At 48.0% G+C, this 16,759-nt stretch overlaps 1 protein-coding gene across 6 annotated transcripts in view; it reads right to left on the bottom strand.

Moving 5' to 3' along the window:
• CARD9 (caspase recruitment domain family member 9) overlaps window positions 1-16,759 on the bottom strand; it is a 276,679-nt gene that overhangs the window by 151,392 nt on the left and 108,528 nt on the right. For all 6 annotated transcript variants that reach the window (XM_085613178.1, XM_085613196.1, XM_085613172.1 and 3 more), the window contains one exon: window positions 5,435-5,572. In XM_085613178.1, the coding sequence (XP_085469304.1) occupies window positions 5,435-5,572 (138 nt within the window). The remainder of the gene's footprint in view (window positions 1-5,434; window positions 5,573-16,759) is intronic.

Genomic DNA, 16,759 nt, shown 5'->3' with positions numbered 1-16,759 from the left:
TATGATGCTGGGAGATCATCAACACGAACTCCACAGCACCATGATGGCTCCACTGAAGACTGAGAAGTTCGGTATCAAACTTCTCAGCACATTAAACCCGCACTGATGCCAGTGCAGGATTTAATGTACAATGCACGCCAGAGGGCATCTTAGAGATGCTCCCTGAACCTAACCTACAATCCACGTCTTGTCTGAGGGGCTGCGACACAGCAGACATGTTGCTGGACCCCTGTGTAGAGCGCCATCCGCTCTCCTGGGCCTGCAACAATGCACATCCTGGGCGAGGTGCTAGGTCTCCTCCCCCAGAATGGGCAGGGGAAGCTTCAAAGGCATGCCGCCTTTGTGAGCTTCTCCAGGCCACTTGCTGTACTCAGCAACTGGCCCCTACCGGTTCTAAACCCCCACTCTGGCGGGAAGACCGGAAACCCGAAGGAAGGACAGGGGGTGTGCCAGCCTCTGCCAACCCCACCCCTCAGGTGGGGGAGGCGAGGTGAAGCACATCTTGAAGATGGGGAGCCCTGCCCAATCAGGACTAGGCCACTGCCCCCCTCCCACAGGAGAATGGCAGGATAGGGGGTGTACCTACCCCAGGGCAGGGACCCAGTGGTCCCTGCCCTTTACCTACCTGTAACGCCCCTAAATTTAGTATTTAGGGGCACCCTGATCCTTCCTTCCTTAAATCTAGATTCTGAAACAGCAAAGAAGATCAAGAGACAAGAAGACCTGCCGTGCAGCTGCTCACAAGAGGAAGACACCAACTGCTTTGGCCCCAGCCCTACCGGCCTGTGGACCCTCGAACCTGCTCCTGCTAAACTCCGGCATCTCCAGTGGCCAGCAACCTCACAAACCCCGGAGGACCTGGCCACCTTGTGACTCTAAGCAATTGGGACTCCCACGAGCAGTGGTACTGCTCAAAGCAAGTAACTGACCCCTGGCTTCAGCCAGGAACCGCGAACCCTGCACACTCTGCACCAGTCAAGCCTGGCCTGTGCTGGAGTGAACAAAGACCCGAGGACGCCCCCCCGGCGACTGTAACCACCGAATCCAGCACCCAATGACCCACCTCGACGCTCCTGACGACACCTGAAGCCTCAGAACCACGGACCCCTCCAACCGCGACCAGCCGAGGGTAAGATTTCCCAACACCAGAAGGCACCCCGGCACCCGGCGCCCTGCGGCGCCCTGTGCCCAACTCCTGGGTGCCTACCTATCCTCCAACTACCCAACTTACCTCTCGAAGTGGTGGTCACACCTGAAGAATCTTCGTACCCGAGCTTGCAGCCTTTGTTCGTTTTTGAGCTTCTCCATTGCAATCCATTGAGTGCCCGACGGCTCAAAAGCACCCTGCACCCAGCCGCCCGAGTGCCCCTGGAATTGCAATCTCTACTCTATTTCCCCATTTGTCCTGAGCAAGTGACCAGGAGCCCAGCTCCCACAGCCGCGTGGCCTGCTAGCCAGCAGCCACCAACCAAGGGCTCCCTGCCTCCCATAGGATAACATTGGGCCTAACTCACTCTGCACCCGGCTGCCCCTGTGCCGCTGAGGGTGTAACAACTGTACTGACCTGACCCTGGGAGACCTCCGAGTCTATGCCCAGAACCTTAACTCTGCAAGTCGAGTACTTACATAGGGTAACATTAACTGGTTTCACTTGGAAATTCTTTTAAGTGTGGAGTTTATAAACTTTAAAATATTCACCTAAAATCAACCGAGTAACGAAAACGAACACAAAATTACTCACCTGCTATCAGGAGAGATCCCAGTGCCAAAATCCCAAAATATTTCCTCACATTGTTCCCTATTACTTACCACCAAGATCATAATCAGGAGCCAGGAACTTATAATACACGGAACCTATGTTGTTGTGTGTGGTGTTTTTGAGCTCCTAATTATCTCATGGTCTAAATGCCGCAATACACAGGTCTATAGCAGGGGTTTCCACCGTGGATACTGGAGGGCCGAATCCACGACATACCCACCACTATGTAAATGAATTCCAATTAGATTCATCTACTGTAGAGAATATATACACATACATACATATATATATACACATACACATATATTTATATACATACACATATATATATATACACACACACACATACATACACACACACACATACATACACACACACACACACACATACATACACACACACACACACACACACACACACACACACACATATATAGATGTCCTGAGAATCTGGCATAGAAGCTGAGCTCTCGGTCTACAGAGTTGCATCAGCAAAGCAAAAAGTCACCTATAATTGGAACATCTAGAAACCATTTAGTTTGTAAGGGTATTATTTAAATTTTATCATCTATTATATTAAGCGCCCTATGTTGCAGCGGCCTGTCCTTAAGGGTGAAGGGGCCCAGGGATGAGTATCTCTCATTGATCCCATCCCACTCTGTGACAAGGTCGGGACTGCTGCCTCTCAGCCAGAGACAGGAGGCGGTAGTCCCAACCCTGCTGTAAGCTCGGAGGCTTCCCTCCAAAGATGCTGCAGAATGTAAATGTAATGTTTTTCTTTAATGTTTGGAGCATGCATGTATTTATGTTTGTATGTATGTATGTAGTGCTTCATTTGAGCAGGTGGGGACTGGCACTTATTTTCCACATCAGACATTTACCAAGAGCAAGAGAGGGGGAAAAAACACAGAACGTGAAAAGACAGAGGACCAGAAAGACAAAAAGAACATCACAGAGGAAAGCAGGAATCTGCAAGAGTCAGATAAAGGGGCAGGGAGTGTCTGGCAGTGGATTCAAGAGGTATGAAGTGTATTTAAGACTACGCAGCTTTGGCATTCAGCGCACAGACATTTAATAGCACCGGCTTCTGAGCAGAGCTTCCGCACCGGCACTCATTCTTTTACAAATTAAGCAGTGAATGTATGCGTATCTGAGTGCCTTATGTGAAAGGGGATTATGAATGCATGTGAGTGAGTGTGCATGTATGGGTGTGTGCCTCCACCCCTGCCCATGCTCTAATTACCGGCTGCTACTGTTGCAACATCCGTTAAAGTTATGCAAACTGAAGCAGAAGCTGCAAGGGCCCAGACAGACATACTGAAGCAGAAGCTACAAGGACAAGAAGCTCATACACCAATCATAACAACAAGCACCAGAGGGAAACGCACTAGAAAAGGGAGCGCAAGGGTCCAAGAGAAAGCAGAGGGAGATTCGAACAGCCTCACTGATTGGGTGAAAGTCACTTGCCTTGAAGCACAGCCCTGCTCACTTCTTGGTCTACACTCTCTTATTGGGTGCAATTCCTATAACTTGGTGTACAGACTCTCCTTGAGCGGGAGCCTCGGCCCAACAAGCACAGTCTTATTAACTGCGGGGGAGCTTCATTTCTTCGTGCACTCACTCATAGGTTGTAAGCTTCATGCATTGGTCTCCCTCATTTAGAATAAGTCCCACATACTGAGGAGTTACAAAGGCCAGAAAAATACAGAGGTGAACAAGTGCAGCCTAATAGGCTGTGTGTGAGTCTTATGCCTTGATGTAAGGTCTCATCCATTGGATGGGGGTGTCCCTTCATGCAGCACAGTCTTTCCTACTGTTTGAAAGTCTCATTTCTTGGAACACAGTAGGTCTGGCTGTGTGTGAGCCTCATGTCTTGGAGCACTGTCACGGTCACTTGATTTGAGTCACATCATGCCTGCATGCAGTCACTTACTGGGCGTGAGCTACAGGTTTTAGAGTAGAATGTCACTGTGGACAGTCTCCACCCTTCAAGCACCGTCTCGCTGAACCGGTGTGAGCCACAGTACGTGGTGCACTGTCTTCTTCACAGGCTGGGAGTCCCTCACTTTGGTTCATGGTCTCTCTTGGTGGGTATGAATCTATCTGGGAGTGAGTTTCACTTCTTAGAACATAATGTCGCTCGCTGAATGTGAACCTTGCTTCTTGACTACAGCCAGACTCCCTGGGTTTGAGTCTCGTGCCTTGGTTCCACTCGGTTAGTCCAAGTTTGACACCTAGGAGGACAGTCCTTCTCATTGGATGTATGCCGAGCTCATTTCTAGATTTTCAGTAGGTAACAAAGTGAGTCTCATCGCATGGGTGTACAATCTCATTCATCTGGTGTCTGCTGAGGAAATGCTTATTAATCACCTTCTATCCTTGCCCCACTGGAGGGGTGAAAACTGATTACAGACTGACACGGGTAAATGATAGTAATGACATGGCGGAAAAAGTGACGCACCAGTGGCGCAAGGGGCTTGTAAATCAGCCTCTGAGGGGGTAGAATACTAGTCACATGCACAATGTAGAACGAAAGAAGTCAGTGGGGAAAGAATATAAAAAGAAACACTGGGGGAACATGAGTGAGGGAAGAATGAAAAAAGACAGTGAAGGAAAGGAGATGGTTTGTGAATTTGAAGTGACACTAAGCATGCAAAGCTAGAAAGATTGATATCATCTCATTGTCGTTTTAGAGTTCCGGAGGGAGACAGAAATACACCGAAAGAAAAATGCGCCCCAAGCCTCCAACCTTAATAACAGCTTAGAGATAGACAGCGAGGCCATCAGTAGAGACCACCAAGGCAGCTGAAGGACAGCAGATGAGGCCGGCCGTCGCAATGGACGTTTCAGCATAGAGGGGAGGAGAAACAAGCTACCTATGACTGCCATGGCCAGGTTGACCAATAACACACCAGCCGGGGTGGGTAGAATGTATCAGAGATGGCTTATGCAGGCCTGCATGGTGGCAGAGACACAGCAGATGAATAGAGTACATGGAAAAAAACACCACATAACAGCGATCTCAACATGGTGGTTGCAGCGTACAGGAACAAGGCCGATTTGCATATCTCTGGATCTAATTTGAGGTAGCATGGTAGGTAGAAATGATGGACGGCGATGCTGCCCAGAGTCGAAACCAGTGGCTGACATGAATTCAAGCACTCCATCCGTTACTTTTGTTGTATTTTTCATTGAAAGGAGTGAAGACAGCATACGTAGTGCATAAACGGGGCAGTGGACAGGAGAAGAGAGGCAGCAGGACAAGGGCACAGACAAGAAAACACAAAATGGCGTAATTGGCAAAAGAAGGGAAAGGGTTGTAACAGACCCTTACTGACAAAGCAAGAAATACAATACGGTTTGCGGCAGCCTGTAAACAGTGAGCAGCAGCCATAAATGTTACATGCACCTTGGCCACAGCACCTCCAGCACACAGCTAGGCAGGCAGCCAAAGAACACAGCAATGATAGCCACTACGGAGTAAGGCATGGCCACGAGAGCCCAATATAAGCTTGCACTCTGACAGCAAAGCTGCCCTGGGCTTCAAGGCGCTAATATCATTGATACAGTTGTATCGACAGACCATCCTTATCTTGTGCCACCATGAATGCGTTTAAGTGAACATTTCATGCATTATGTACCAGATCCCAAAAACGAAAGTTGACCCAGATTTACCTATAATCATAGAGAAGACCCGGGCAGGCTCGTTCCCAGTTATTTTCTTGTAGAGCAGCGGGTAATAGAGTTCCAAACTCTCCAGAAAAGCCACATAGCCTTTTTTTCCGGTCCTTTGTAGAAGATCAAGCAGCACGCCTGCAAGAGAGGGAACACCGCAGTGGGTTACTTCCTTTAACTAAAAAGACATGCATTATTGAGCAGTGCAATACAAAGGAGGCTGGCATTTAAATGCCACAAAGACACTCTGGACCCAGGAAGGTACAATATAAACCCAGTACAACGACACAGCAACATTGTGAGTCTTGGACGAATATCGGAGTGTCCTTGAAGTACTGCCTCTTCTACCTTGACCCTCTGTTTTTCTGTACGATGAAATCCAGAAACACTAACACGGAGATCTTGGCTTTCCTTAATCTTCTGTTTTGTTACAGGTCACCTGTAAAATCAAACCTTTGCCAATGCATTGGCCTCGTTCTACTAAGAGCCGTCTTGAATGTGTTACTTCGAGTGGTGTGTGTTGGAGTCTCTGTGGCCTGTGTCCGTTTGTCCGAGTGCTATGTTATGTCTCTGTCTCTCTGCCCCGGTGCCTGTACCTCTGCCCTAATGTTCAGGTCTTTCTGTTCCACTGTCCATCTCTCCCTCTGTGTGGGTCTCTAAATCCCTGGCCTGTGTCTCCATATGCCGGTATATGCGTCTCTATCTTCCAGTGACTGTGTCTCTATGTTCCAGTGAGTGTCTAAAGCCATACCAGTCTCTTCATCAGCTGGATCCGGTGCCCATGTCTCCCGGTCACTTTTCCAAGCCTTCATTTCCTAATGTCCATGTCTCCCTGTTCCAATTAATGTGTTCATGTTTCCCTCCCGGGTGTCCCTCTCCTGTTGATGGGTCTGTTTCTCCTTGTCTCACTGCCATGTCTCCATATACCCCATCCAAGTGATGGTGTTACCCAAGTATGTGTATAACTTAACCTCCTCTGCATGATTGTCTATTTTATCTATCAGAAGATTCCTCTATCCTTCTGCTGCTTTTTGAATATAAATTATCAATTTCACTATCCACCATTTAGCTTTCCCTGTTGATCTAGTTATTTTACTTCTGCCGTCACCACTCAATGGATCCAGCACATCTCGGTTTATCTGTTTAACTGTTTACCTCTATCGCCATAAACATGTAGGGAAAACCCATCTGTTACCGGGTTTCCCGCATTTTGTGCTTTGAACATCAGGTGTTTTTTACCTCTGTAGTCACAAAGGTCTTCTAAACAATCCTCGTTTTAAATGGAGTACAGTTTAGGTCTCGCCTAGGCAGCGCTTGCGCTGCCTCTTCGAGACATGCTGTATTCAGGTATGGACTTTAAGCAGCGCCTATGTTCCCACCCATCTTTTCAATTGTTACGGTCCTTTGTAAATGGTGGCTTTTGATTTGTTAATAGGTTTAGTAGTCCCATCTTAGTACCTCCTTTTCTCATGTTGTAACCTCCCATGAGGCCTGCTCTTCTTACATGTGTTTTTACTCTGCATGTTATTTATTACACTGGTGAGAACTATTTTTTAGCCGTCCTCTAGCAGCTCCTCCTGAGCTGATGGCTTCCTTTTCTTTCTTCAGCGAGCTCGCCTTGGAGCTTCAAAGATGACCCCTTTAATGCTCTATAGCTTTCCCCCACCTGGCTCACATTAGTAACCCTCCCCCAACCCTCCAAGCACAAACGCAGCGTTTTCCTCGTCCACCCTTTCTATGTGCATCTTGTTCACACGCTCGCTAAGTGTTAGAGCTCAGCTAACGTCTGCCTTCTAATTGCTGCCTTTTGTTTAGTTCAGCACACGCCACTTCATTTTTATTGCCACCACAAAAGCCCACGTGAGAGCTTCAAAGCTGGCCGTTGTCAATAAATATTGATTTTAGCCTCCCGATTTACGTTGAGCCCTCCCCGACACCAAACACAGAGTTTTTGTCCCCGTTCCCTTTCCATTTGATTCAAATGAGGCACCATCCGTGCCATTATGTCTGAGGGGGAACATTTAGGCCCTTTTTAACAGGCGTTTGCCAGGGCATAAAGTCATCTTTGCAAAGCTTGCCTTTCGCATTGTTGCAACAGTGAAGCTGTACAAACAAACAATCAGCATATTTTGCCTTCCCTCACCCTGCTGCCACAGTGAATTTTTCCTGACATTCTGCAGATAATGGTGTGCAGTGCATACCATTGCAGGATCTGAACATCAGCTATTGATGTGACACGCGACATTAGAAAGCTCACGAATGGCTTGTATTCCTTCCCCCACCTACTAAGCGCAAGAGAGTTTTCTCCGACCTTACTGCCTTATTGTATTATTACTCCTGACACGGAATTTGCAACTGGGGCCCTTATGTGGTGGAGCCAGTGCCTTTTCTACGTAGCAAACACTTTTATGATGGACACATACATGTATTCACTATAGTAAAGAAACCGTGCTTTTCGGGACTGTCTTGGCCAGTTTTTCAAGCAACTAATTATTACATGAGCTCCCTTCAAGATTGCCTCTAAAACTATTGGGCTTTAGCCAAAAAAAACAGGGGGAAAAAGGTCATTAAAGTTGATGTTTCATGCAGACACGCAAAGGCATAACCCTAGTATGAGAAACTCCTGCAGCACTCGAAAATCGGCTACTGTGGAACAAGCCGCAAGGTAAGTAATAACTTCATTTAGAAATGAAGGGCTTCCTTATGCATGGAGCTTGAGTTGTCCCTGGACTGCTACCACCAAAATCCTATGGTCTTTCCTTCACAAACCACTTTAGCTTGGCACTTTACTACAATTGATTCGTTTTAAAAGATCAAAAACCACAACTCTCAGAATGCATAAGTTGTTTAAAGGAAAACATAGGACTGAAAAGCATGGTGCACGCCAATAACCTGTACTTGTTTTGCAATTTCACGGCGGGGGAAGCTACTAAGAAACAATTTTAACGCACGGGTCGGTTTATTTTGCATTTCAGCTCAATCAGAGTGCTTTTATCGTGGGAAGGAATGGTTGGTGAGAGAAAAATGGGCTACAGAGTTAGAAGTCATTGTGATATTACAGTTGAGATGAAGATTTCTGTTGGAAGTGGGTCATGAGGTTTGGCAGATGTTAGAATATTAATGAGGTGGCATTGTGCATCGGAGTCTTCTTTACTTGTCAATTGAACAGTAAAAAGGGACACCTGTGGGTAGTCTGGGTTTTAGCCAGAAACATTTTCCAGGCTTGTCTTTTCAAGCCCATTCTTCATGTAAAAATAAAAAACAAGTTCCAGAATGCAAACTGCTGTTGGCCAAAAAGCTAGGACTGATTTAACCGGTCACACGTGACGTGGGTTCACTTGGCAGCGTTGGCGGTCGAGGCGATACATTTGAATAAATGCAGATAACTGCCAAATGGGTATTTTTAGGCAGTTTCTGCTTTTATTTAGACAGTTCTCTAGGTGCGTTTTCTTTCACTTTTTTTTAGCTTGTGCTGCTTTGTATTATGGTACCTGCAGCTCTGCCACTAGAAAGCATGGCTGGGAGTCCATAATAGCACATTCCTCATATTTACACTGCATTTACTTTGGATGTTGTATTGTGTACACTCTTTGCCACATACCAGCAAACCACATAAATGCACTACACACCAGGACACAATTCCAATACGCATTCACACTCAAGGATACACAGTTCCGTGCCACAAAATTCAAGTCCACACAATTTCAATACACACCACACAATTCAACCACAAACTACATATTTGTAACTACACAACACAATTCCACATTACACTTCCAATACACAACACAGATTTCAACAAAATACTAAAAAAAAAAAGCACACCACACAATTACAATCCACAACATACCACACCACAATACCATTCCACATAATTAACTCTATAACACACAATACCACTCTACATAATTCCACTAGTTAATGCCATTTAATTACTAACCCAAAAATTCCTCACCACACTATGCCACATATTTCCACTACACAACTCCACACAATCCAGCACCACACAATTCCACAACTTATCTCTACATAGCACTTCCACCAGCCCTGTCATCTCTCCCACACACCCACTGCCCCCTCATCCCTCCCTCACGCTCCCGGTCTCCTCTCCATACGGTCTGCTTACACAAGCTACCTTCCTGTACCTCAAAGGGCTGTCAACTGGTCCACCTTTCGACCCTCCGTGACTCTCCCACTCATCACTCTCTCACACCTCTCTCATGCATGCTTCCCGACGGTCTCATATTGGTTCACTTAAGGTCTTCGGATACAGTCTCTTTCCTGTGCCTTTCTAGGTCTCGCCTAGCGAACACAGCGCATGCTCGCTGCTTCGCCTTGGCGAGACTATGGTTATTGGTTTGGTGCGCGAAGGGAGACAAACCATGTGCGCGCACGGACATGCGATGTGCACGCGCATGGCGTCTCCTCTCTGCCTCACACGCTCCCACCGAGACACACGCATGTTTTCTTACAGTTGGAAGAAGCAATCAAAGCAGCCAAAGGTGTCGTTGCCGCTATTGATCTGTGTCGTTACCATGGAAAGAAGGCCTTGGAAGCCCTCGAGGGCTTCCCTCCCTCGGAGGCCAAGTCCGCCTTGGAGAACATCGTGTATGCGATCACCAGATTCTCCTGAGATTACTGAAGTCATATGGGAAGACATCCGAACCATAAGCGAATAAATAGAAAATCAGTGAGAGGACTGGGCCTGGTGTGGACGGCGACACCTTCATAACATCTGGGGGATCTTTATTCAAACTGGTGGCTTCAAATATTTTTCACTCACCACACTAGGGAAGGAGCTTGTTTTCCTTCGGAACTGCAGCAAACAAAATCAGAAAATAAGGTCAACTAGTTTTCACTTGTCATGCCAGAAGCACACTTGAGGCTGCACCAGCAGAAATAATGAATGTGCCTCCCTCCTGTGACCTCAGCAAATGGACAGGAAATAAATCCTTATTGATTAGACATAGCTGGGGATGGCGCCAGCGTGGTGGCCTGTGGTTTCCCTGCTCCAGAGGACAGGGAGGGGGCGCACGCAGAGCTGCAGGTGTCAGGAGCGCTCTCCCAAGCAGCCGGAGAGAGACTACGAAGTCGCATTTATCAATGGAGCAGAACGGAGTCTGCAGTGCTGTTGGGTCTCCTTACGCTGGTTAAAAAAAAGAAATATGAATGTCTATAAATGAACCTGTAATTAGCTTTTGGATTAGATGTGTTGGAAATCCTATGGATTATTTAAATAAAAAAATAAAAATGTGTGAAGGGACTGTTGGTTTGTATTAGGTGTCCAAAGCTCTGATGACAGAAGTTGGCTGACGCACCTGTGCCAAATATATCAGTTCAAATACTTTATTCGACAAATTAATGTCATAAAAGTAAACAATTCACACAATCAAATAGTACAATTACAAATAAAAATACAGGGTATCGTCTACCAGCTCACGGTGAATTACTAGACAGTTAAAAACAGAATTTCAAAGATAAAAACAGTGCATTTCTGAGCATACAAAATACGAGCGAGTTCTAAGGGAAATTATGCACAATACCTATCACATGATACATAAAGTGCTTAATGCATAGTGCAAATGTCGCATACAGATTAAAGTGCAAACATATCAAACAGTACAGTCATAGGATATACTGAGTGCAAAGCGTCAAGCAGAGACAGGACCAAGGAAAGTACTATGTGTAATGTGCCGAGCATACAAAAGTACAAAACTAAAATTACAATATAACCTTTAAAAATCTAAATAGTCAGAAAGCGGAAGTCTATTTCTCATCTTTTTAGAACGTGTGGCTGAGACCAGAAAGCTGGCAATGTTAAAAATATCCCATGGTGTACTTAGTAACTGCAGGTAAAGTAATGCTGGTCTAACCTGCAAGAAGCCCTTCCCTTTCAAAATTGGAATTAAGTACTTATTCCGCATAGTGGAATAAAAGGGACAAAACATCATAAAATGAAGGGTATTCTGGGTAGAAAAGTTATCACATTTGCAGGGTGTTGAAGACTCTGGGTTACTCCACTCCTGGAAATCGCCTAGCAGGAATGGAACTAGATTAAAACGGAACCTAGTTAAAAGCCAGCGATGGTATGGGATATTGAATATGCTACTTACCAGTATGCATCTGTTCTTGGCATGTAGGGCTGCTGACATTCATATCTGTGCATAGATCGCCGCCTAGTGTTGGGTCCGGATGTTTGCACGTTGTTGTCCTGGAAGAGTCTTCGAAGTATCCTGGGATAGGTGACTCCTCCCCTGGACCACAGTGCGCATGGGCATCCTCTCCATCCTCAGATTGTTTTTCGCCATTGTGGCAGTGATGGAGTAGATATAGAAAGTGATGACCATGCTTACAGTAATTCTGAGAGCTGCAGCTGCTACAGGCGCCGGGGAGGAGGGAGGGCGATATGAATGTCAGCAGCCCTACATGCCAAGAACAGATGCATACTGGTAAGTAGCATATTCAGTTCGAGGCATGTGGGCTGCTGAATTCATATCTGTGCATAGAATATATAGCAGTGCCCTCTTATTAGCGGCGGCTACCAGTGCCAGCTGCAGCGGTCTGAAAAAGAGTTTTGAGAACAGCCTGTCCTACAGCTGCCTGCTGTTTTGATTGCACATCTACACAATAGTGTTTGGTAAATGTATGTGTAGTGGACCAGGTGGCTGCTCTACATATGTCATGCAAAGGAATGTTTCCTAGGAAAGCCATTGAGGCCCCTAACTTACGTGTTGAGTGGGCTCGTGGGGGAATCGTTAAAGTACGTTTAGCCTTTTGATAGCAAATTTGGATACATTTAACGATCCATCTGGCTATTCCTGCTTTGGAGATAGCGTTACCTTTGTGGTGTGGGGCAAAGGCAACGAAAAGTTGTTGTGTTTTCCTAAAGGGTTTGGTCCTGTCGATATAATACATGAGGGCCCTTTTGACATCTAGTGTGTGGAGTGCCCTTTCTGCGACAGTTTGTGGGTTTTGGAAGAAAACGGGCAGTTCAATGGTTTGATTCATGTGGAACTGCGATACCACCTTTGGCATGAATTTGGGGTTGGTACGTAGTACGACCCTGTTGGCATGAACCTGTATAAATGGCTCTTGAACGGTTAGTGCCTGGAGTTCACTAACTCTCCTCAAAGAAGTGATCGCTACTAGGAAAGCTACTTTCCAGGTAAGGAATTGAATCTCGCATGAGTGTAGAGGTTCAAAGGGTGGACCCATCAGGCGTGTGAGGACCAAGTTGAGGTTCCACATCGGAGCCGGTGGGTGGCTTGGTGGAATGACTCGTTTGAGTCCTTCCAAGAATGCTTTGATGGCAGGCACTCTGAATAGAGGTGCTGCCTGGTCTGCAGATAGGCTGATATTGCGGTCAAATGGACACGTATAGAGGTGTACGCCAGATTGCATCGGTATAGGTGTAATAGGTAACAAATAATGTTTTGGATGGATGCGTCTAGCGGGTTAATGTCATTATTATTGCAATAAATGACGAACCTCTTCCATTTGGCTGCATAGCAAGCTCTGGTAGTGGGTCGCCTGGCCTCCTTAATGATGTCCATACAGTCAGGTGGCAGGTTGAGGTAGCCAAACTCTAGGACTTCAGGAGCCAGATTGCCAGGTTCAGCTGTTGCGGATCTGGGTGCTGAATCTCTCCATGGTTCTGCGTCAAATGCTCGGGTTTGATCCGCAGCCTTTGATGCGGCACCACGGAAAGTTCGAGAAAGGTGGTGTACCACGGCTGGCGTGCCCACGTTGGAGCAACCAGGACGAGCGTCAGTGAGTGTTGACGCAGTTTGCGTGCCACCAGCGGTATCAGTGGTGCTGGGGGAAAAGCGTACGCAAATCTGCCGGACCAGTTCATCCATATCGCATTGCCCTGCGACTGCGGATGTGGGAACCTGACGGCAAAGCTTTGGCATTTTGCGTTTTCGCTTGTCGCGAATAGGTCTATCTCTGGATGACCCCACTGCTGGAAGTACGGTTGGAGTACTGATGGGTGTAACTCCCACTCGTGCATCTGGTGGCTGTGTCTGCTGAGCAGATCCGCCATCTGGTTGTCTTTGCCGGGGAGGTGTTCTGCCATGAGGAACATGTTCCTCTGAATGGCCCACTTCCACATGCTTTGAGCCAGATGAGACAACTGTGGAGAGTGTGTTCCTCCCTGCTTCTGTATGTAGTACATGGCAGTCATGTTGTCCGTCCGGATCAACACGACTTTGTTGCACAAGTGTACTTTGAATGCTTTCATAGCGAGGAAGATTGCCATCAGCTCTAGAAGGTTGATGTGCATCTTCTTTTGTTGTTGTGTCCATAGTCCCTGCACTGTGTAATGGAGTACATGAGCTCCCCATCCCTGGAGAGACGCGTCCGCCGTCAGTATTATCTGTGGGACAGGCTCTTGGAACGGTCGGCCCTTGCAAAGGTTTTGTGGATTCCACCAATGCAGAGAGTTGTATGCCCGACCGCTCACCAACACTAGGTCTTTCAACTGTCCTTGAGCCTGATTCCACTGATGTGCTAAGCACTCCTGAAGCGGGCGCATATGTAGTCTCGCGTGTGGGACTATGAAGATGCAGGAGGCCATCATGCCTATCAACTGCATGAACACTCGCGCGGGCAGGGAGTGTTGTGGTTTGAACTTGGAAATCAGCATTTGCATGCTGTTGATTCTCACCAAATTTGGCTGAGCTGTGGCCGCCAGAGTGTCTATAGTCGCACCTAGGTACTGTTGTACGTGTGCGGGCTGGAGATGGGATTTTGGGTAATTTAGTGAGAACCCCAGACTGTGAAGGAGGTGAATGGTGCGGGACATGTGGCTGGCACATTGCTGGGCTGACTTCGCTTGAACGAGCCAGTCGTCCAGGTAAGGGTAGACGTGTATGTGCTGCCTCCGTAGATGTGCCGCCACAGTAGCTAGGCACTTTGTAAACACCCTTGGTGCCGTTGTCGCGCCGAAGGGAAGGACTCTGAATTGGTAGTGCTGTCCTTGAACAGTGAACCTGAGGTATTTTTTGTGTGATGGGTGAATGGGTATGTGGAAATACGCATCCTTGAGGTCCAGTGTGGCTAGAAAGTCTCCCTGCTTGAGCAGCGGGAGGACTTGCTGGAGAGTGAGCATGTGAAAATGCTCGGAAAGAATGTATCTGTTTAGGGGTCTCAGGTCTAATATAGGTCTGAGTGACCCGTCTTTCTTCGGTATTAAAAAGTACAGGGAGTACACCCCCGTACCCTGCTCGTGGACGGGTACGACCTCTATTGCGCCTTTTAGAAGCATGCTTTGCACCTCCTGCTGTAAGAGCGTGAAGTGCTCTGAGGACATAGGACGGTTTTTTGGAGGTATTGTGGGTGGAGTGGAGGTCAGTTCTAGACAGTAACCGTATTTGACAATATCTTTGACCCACCTGTCCATGGTGATGGAGTTCCACGTGGACAGGAACCTTTGTAGCCTTCCCCCGACAGGTGTTATGTGGTCGGGAGGAAGGGAGAGGGCATCACTGCTTGTTCTTGGGGGAGGACCTGGTGTTGCCGTAGCCGCGTCCTCTGCCCTTTGTACTGGAGCCACGATATCCACCCCGGGTGTTTTTATCGTAGGTGGTTTGTGTGTTGCCCTTGTTGTATGTTTGCTGTGACCCCTGTCCTCTACCTGCTCCTCTATTTCCGGGGTGACGAAAGGAGCCACTCCGAAAGGACTGAGTCTGGAGAGCCCCCATGGACTTTGCAGTGTCCGCGTCCTTCTTTATTTTCTCTAGGGTAGTGTCAACCTCCGGGCCGAATAAATAGTCGGGGTTGACAGGCTGGTTGAGTATGTTGTTTTGCACCTCCGGTTTGAATCCGGAGATTCGTAACCAGGCATGTCGTCGCAGCATGACGCTAGTGTTTATGGCCCTGGCAGCTGTGTCTGCGGCATCCAGCGCGCACTTGATGGATGCGTTTGTGAGGAGCTGTCCCTCTCTGATGAGGATCTCTGCACCTTCTCTGAATTGGTCAGGGAGATGTTGGATTAGCTGCTCTAATGTGTCGTAGTGCGCTCTATCGTAGCGAGCGAGGAGTGCTTGAGTATTGGCAATGCGCCATATGTTGGCTGCCTGGGCGGCAACCCGTTTGCCAGAGGTCTCTAACACCTTGGACTCTTTGTATGATGTAAGTAGGGTCCCCAGGCGCTGATCTGTATTTTTTGTCGATCCTGGGGTTTATCACTCTTGCCCTGGTGGGTTCCTTGAAGATGTCCTTTGCTGGTTTGAGGGCACCCTTCAACATGGGTAGAGTTTTTATATTTCTTTCTGAGGATGCAAAAGTATCCATAAGAAAGTCGTCCTCGACGGTGTCCGAGTGAAGTTGCACCCCATGATTGGCCGCAGCACGTTCAATTAGAGCGTTGAACGCTGACGTGTCCTCTGTGGGAGATGTTTTTGCTCCATAGAGTTGCGGGTCTTGTGCATCCATAGGTGCACCTGGGTCCACAGGGTCATCCCAAGTTTGATCAGGGTCCTGTTGACCGTCAGGGTCCATGTCTCCGGGGTAGGGGACTTGGTCACCCATGTAGTCCCCTAACGCATCCGTGTCGGAGTGTGTGGGAGAGAAGGATTGTGGATCCTGGTAGGGTGAGTGGAAAGGTTCGTAAAGAACTGGTTCTGAAGCCACAGGCAGCTTTCTTTTGAGTGGAATCCTGAAGGAGTCCAAAGCCGGCTCCGAAGTTATTTTCCGTTTGTGGATAATCATCCTGCCGGTGTCGGCGTCGATTATATGCGATGGAGACGTGTCCGCAGAGTGTTCGGCAGGCGTGATCGTGGTATGGATCACCCGTGTCCTGATTTGGAACATTTTCGGGGCCGTGGATGGTGGCAGGCCAAAAGTAATGTTGGCTGGTGTCGAAGAGGCTGCTGGAGCTTTAATTGGCTCGGAGCCCGACGTGTCCTGGAGGACCATTTTCTTTTTGGTGCTTTGCGCAGCAATGGGTCGCGTCTGGAGCGCCCTCGAGTCTTTCGCACCGACCGGTTCTGTGGAGGCGGTCGTGGATTTTTCCGGCGCCGGTGGGTCATCGAGTCGAGGGGCGGGAGCGGCCGTCGACTTCTTCGATGATTGTGGCTTAGATGTCGCCGTGGAAGCGGTGTGAGACGCAGCAGGCTGTTTGACCTTTGGGGTCGGAGTCGATTGCGTCGGTGCCGTGAGCCGAGCAGGTTTGGTGGTACCGAAGGCCTTCTTCCTTATGTCGACTCCGACGTCGGCCGCTTCGAGTTCGGCACCGAAGTCTCGTTTGGTGCGCTCGGTGCCGATGTGTTTTGCTGGCGTCGAAGGTGTGGAGGGCCTCGATCCGACCAGCGCCGGTTTCGG

Source organism: Triturus cristatus, chromosome 1_2 (genome assembly GCF_964204655.1).
Source record: "Triturus cristatus chromosome 1_2, aTriCri1.1, whole genome shotgun sequence".
Taxonomy (NCBI): Eukaryota; Metazoa; Chordata; class Amphibia; order Caudata; family Salamandridae; genus Triturus; species Triturus cristatus.
This window is presented reverse-complemented; position numbering and strand designations above follow the sequence as displayed.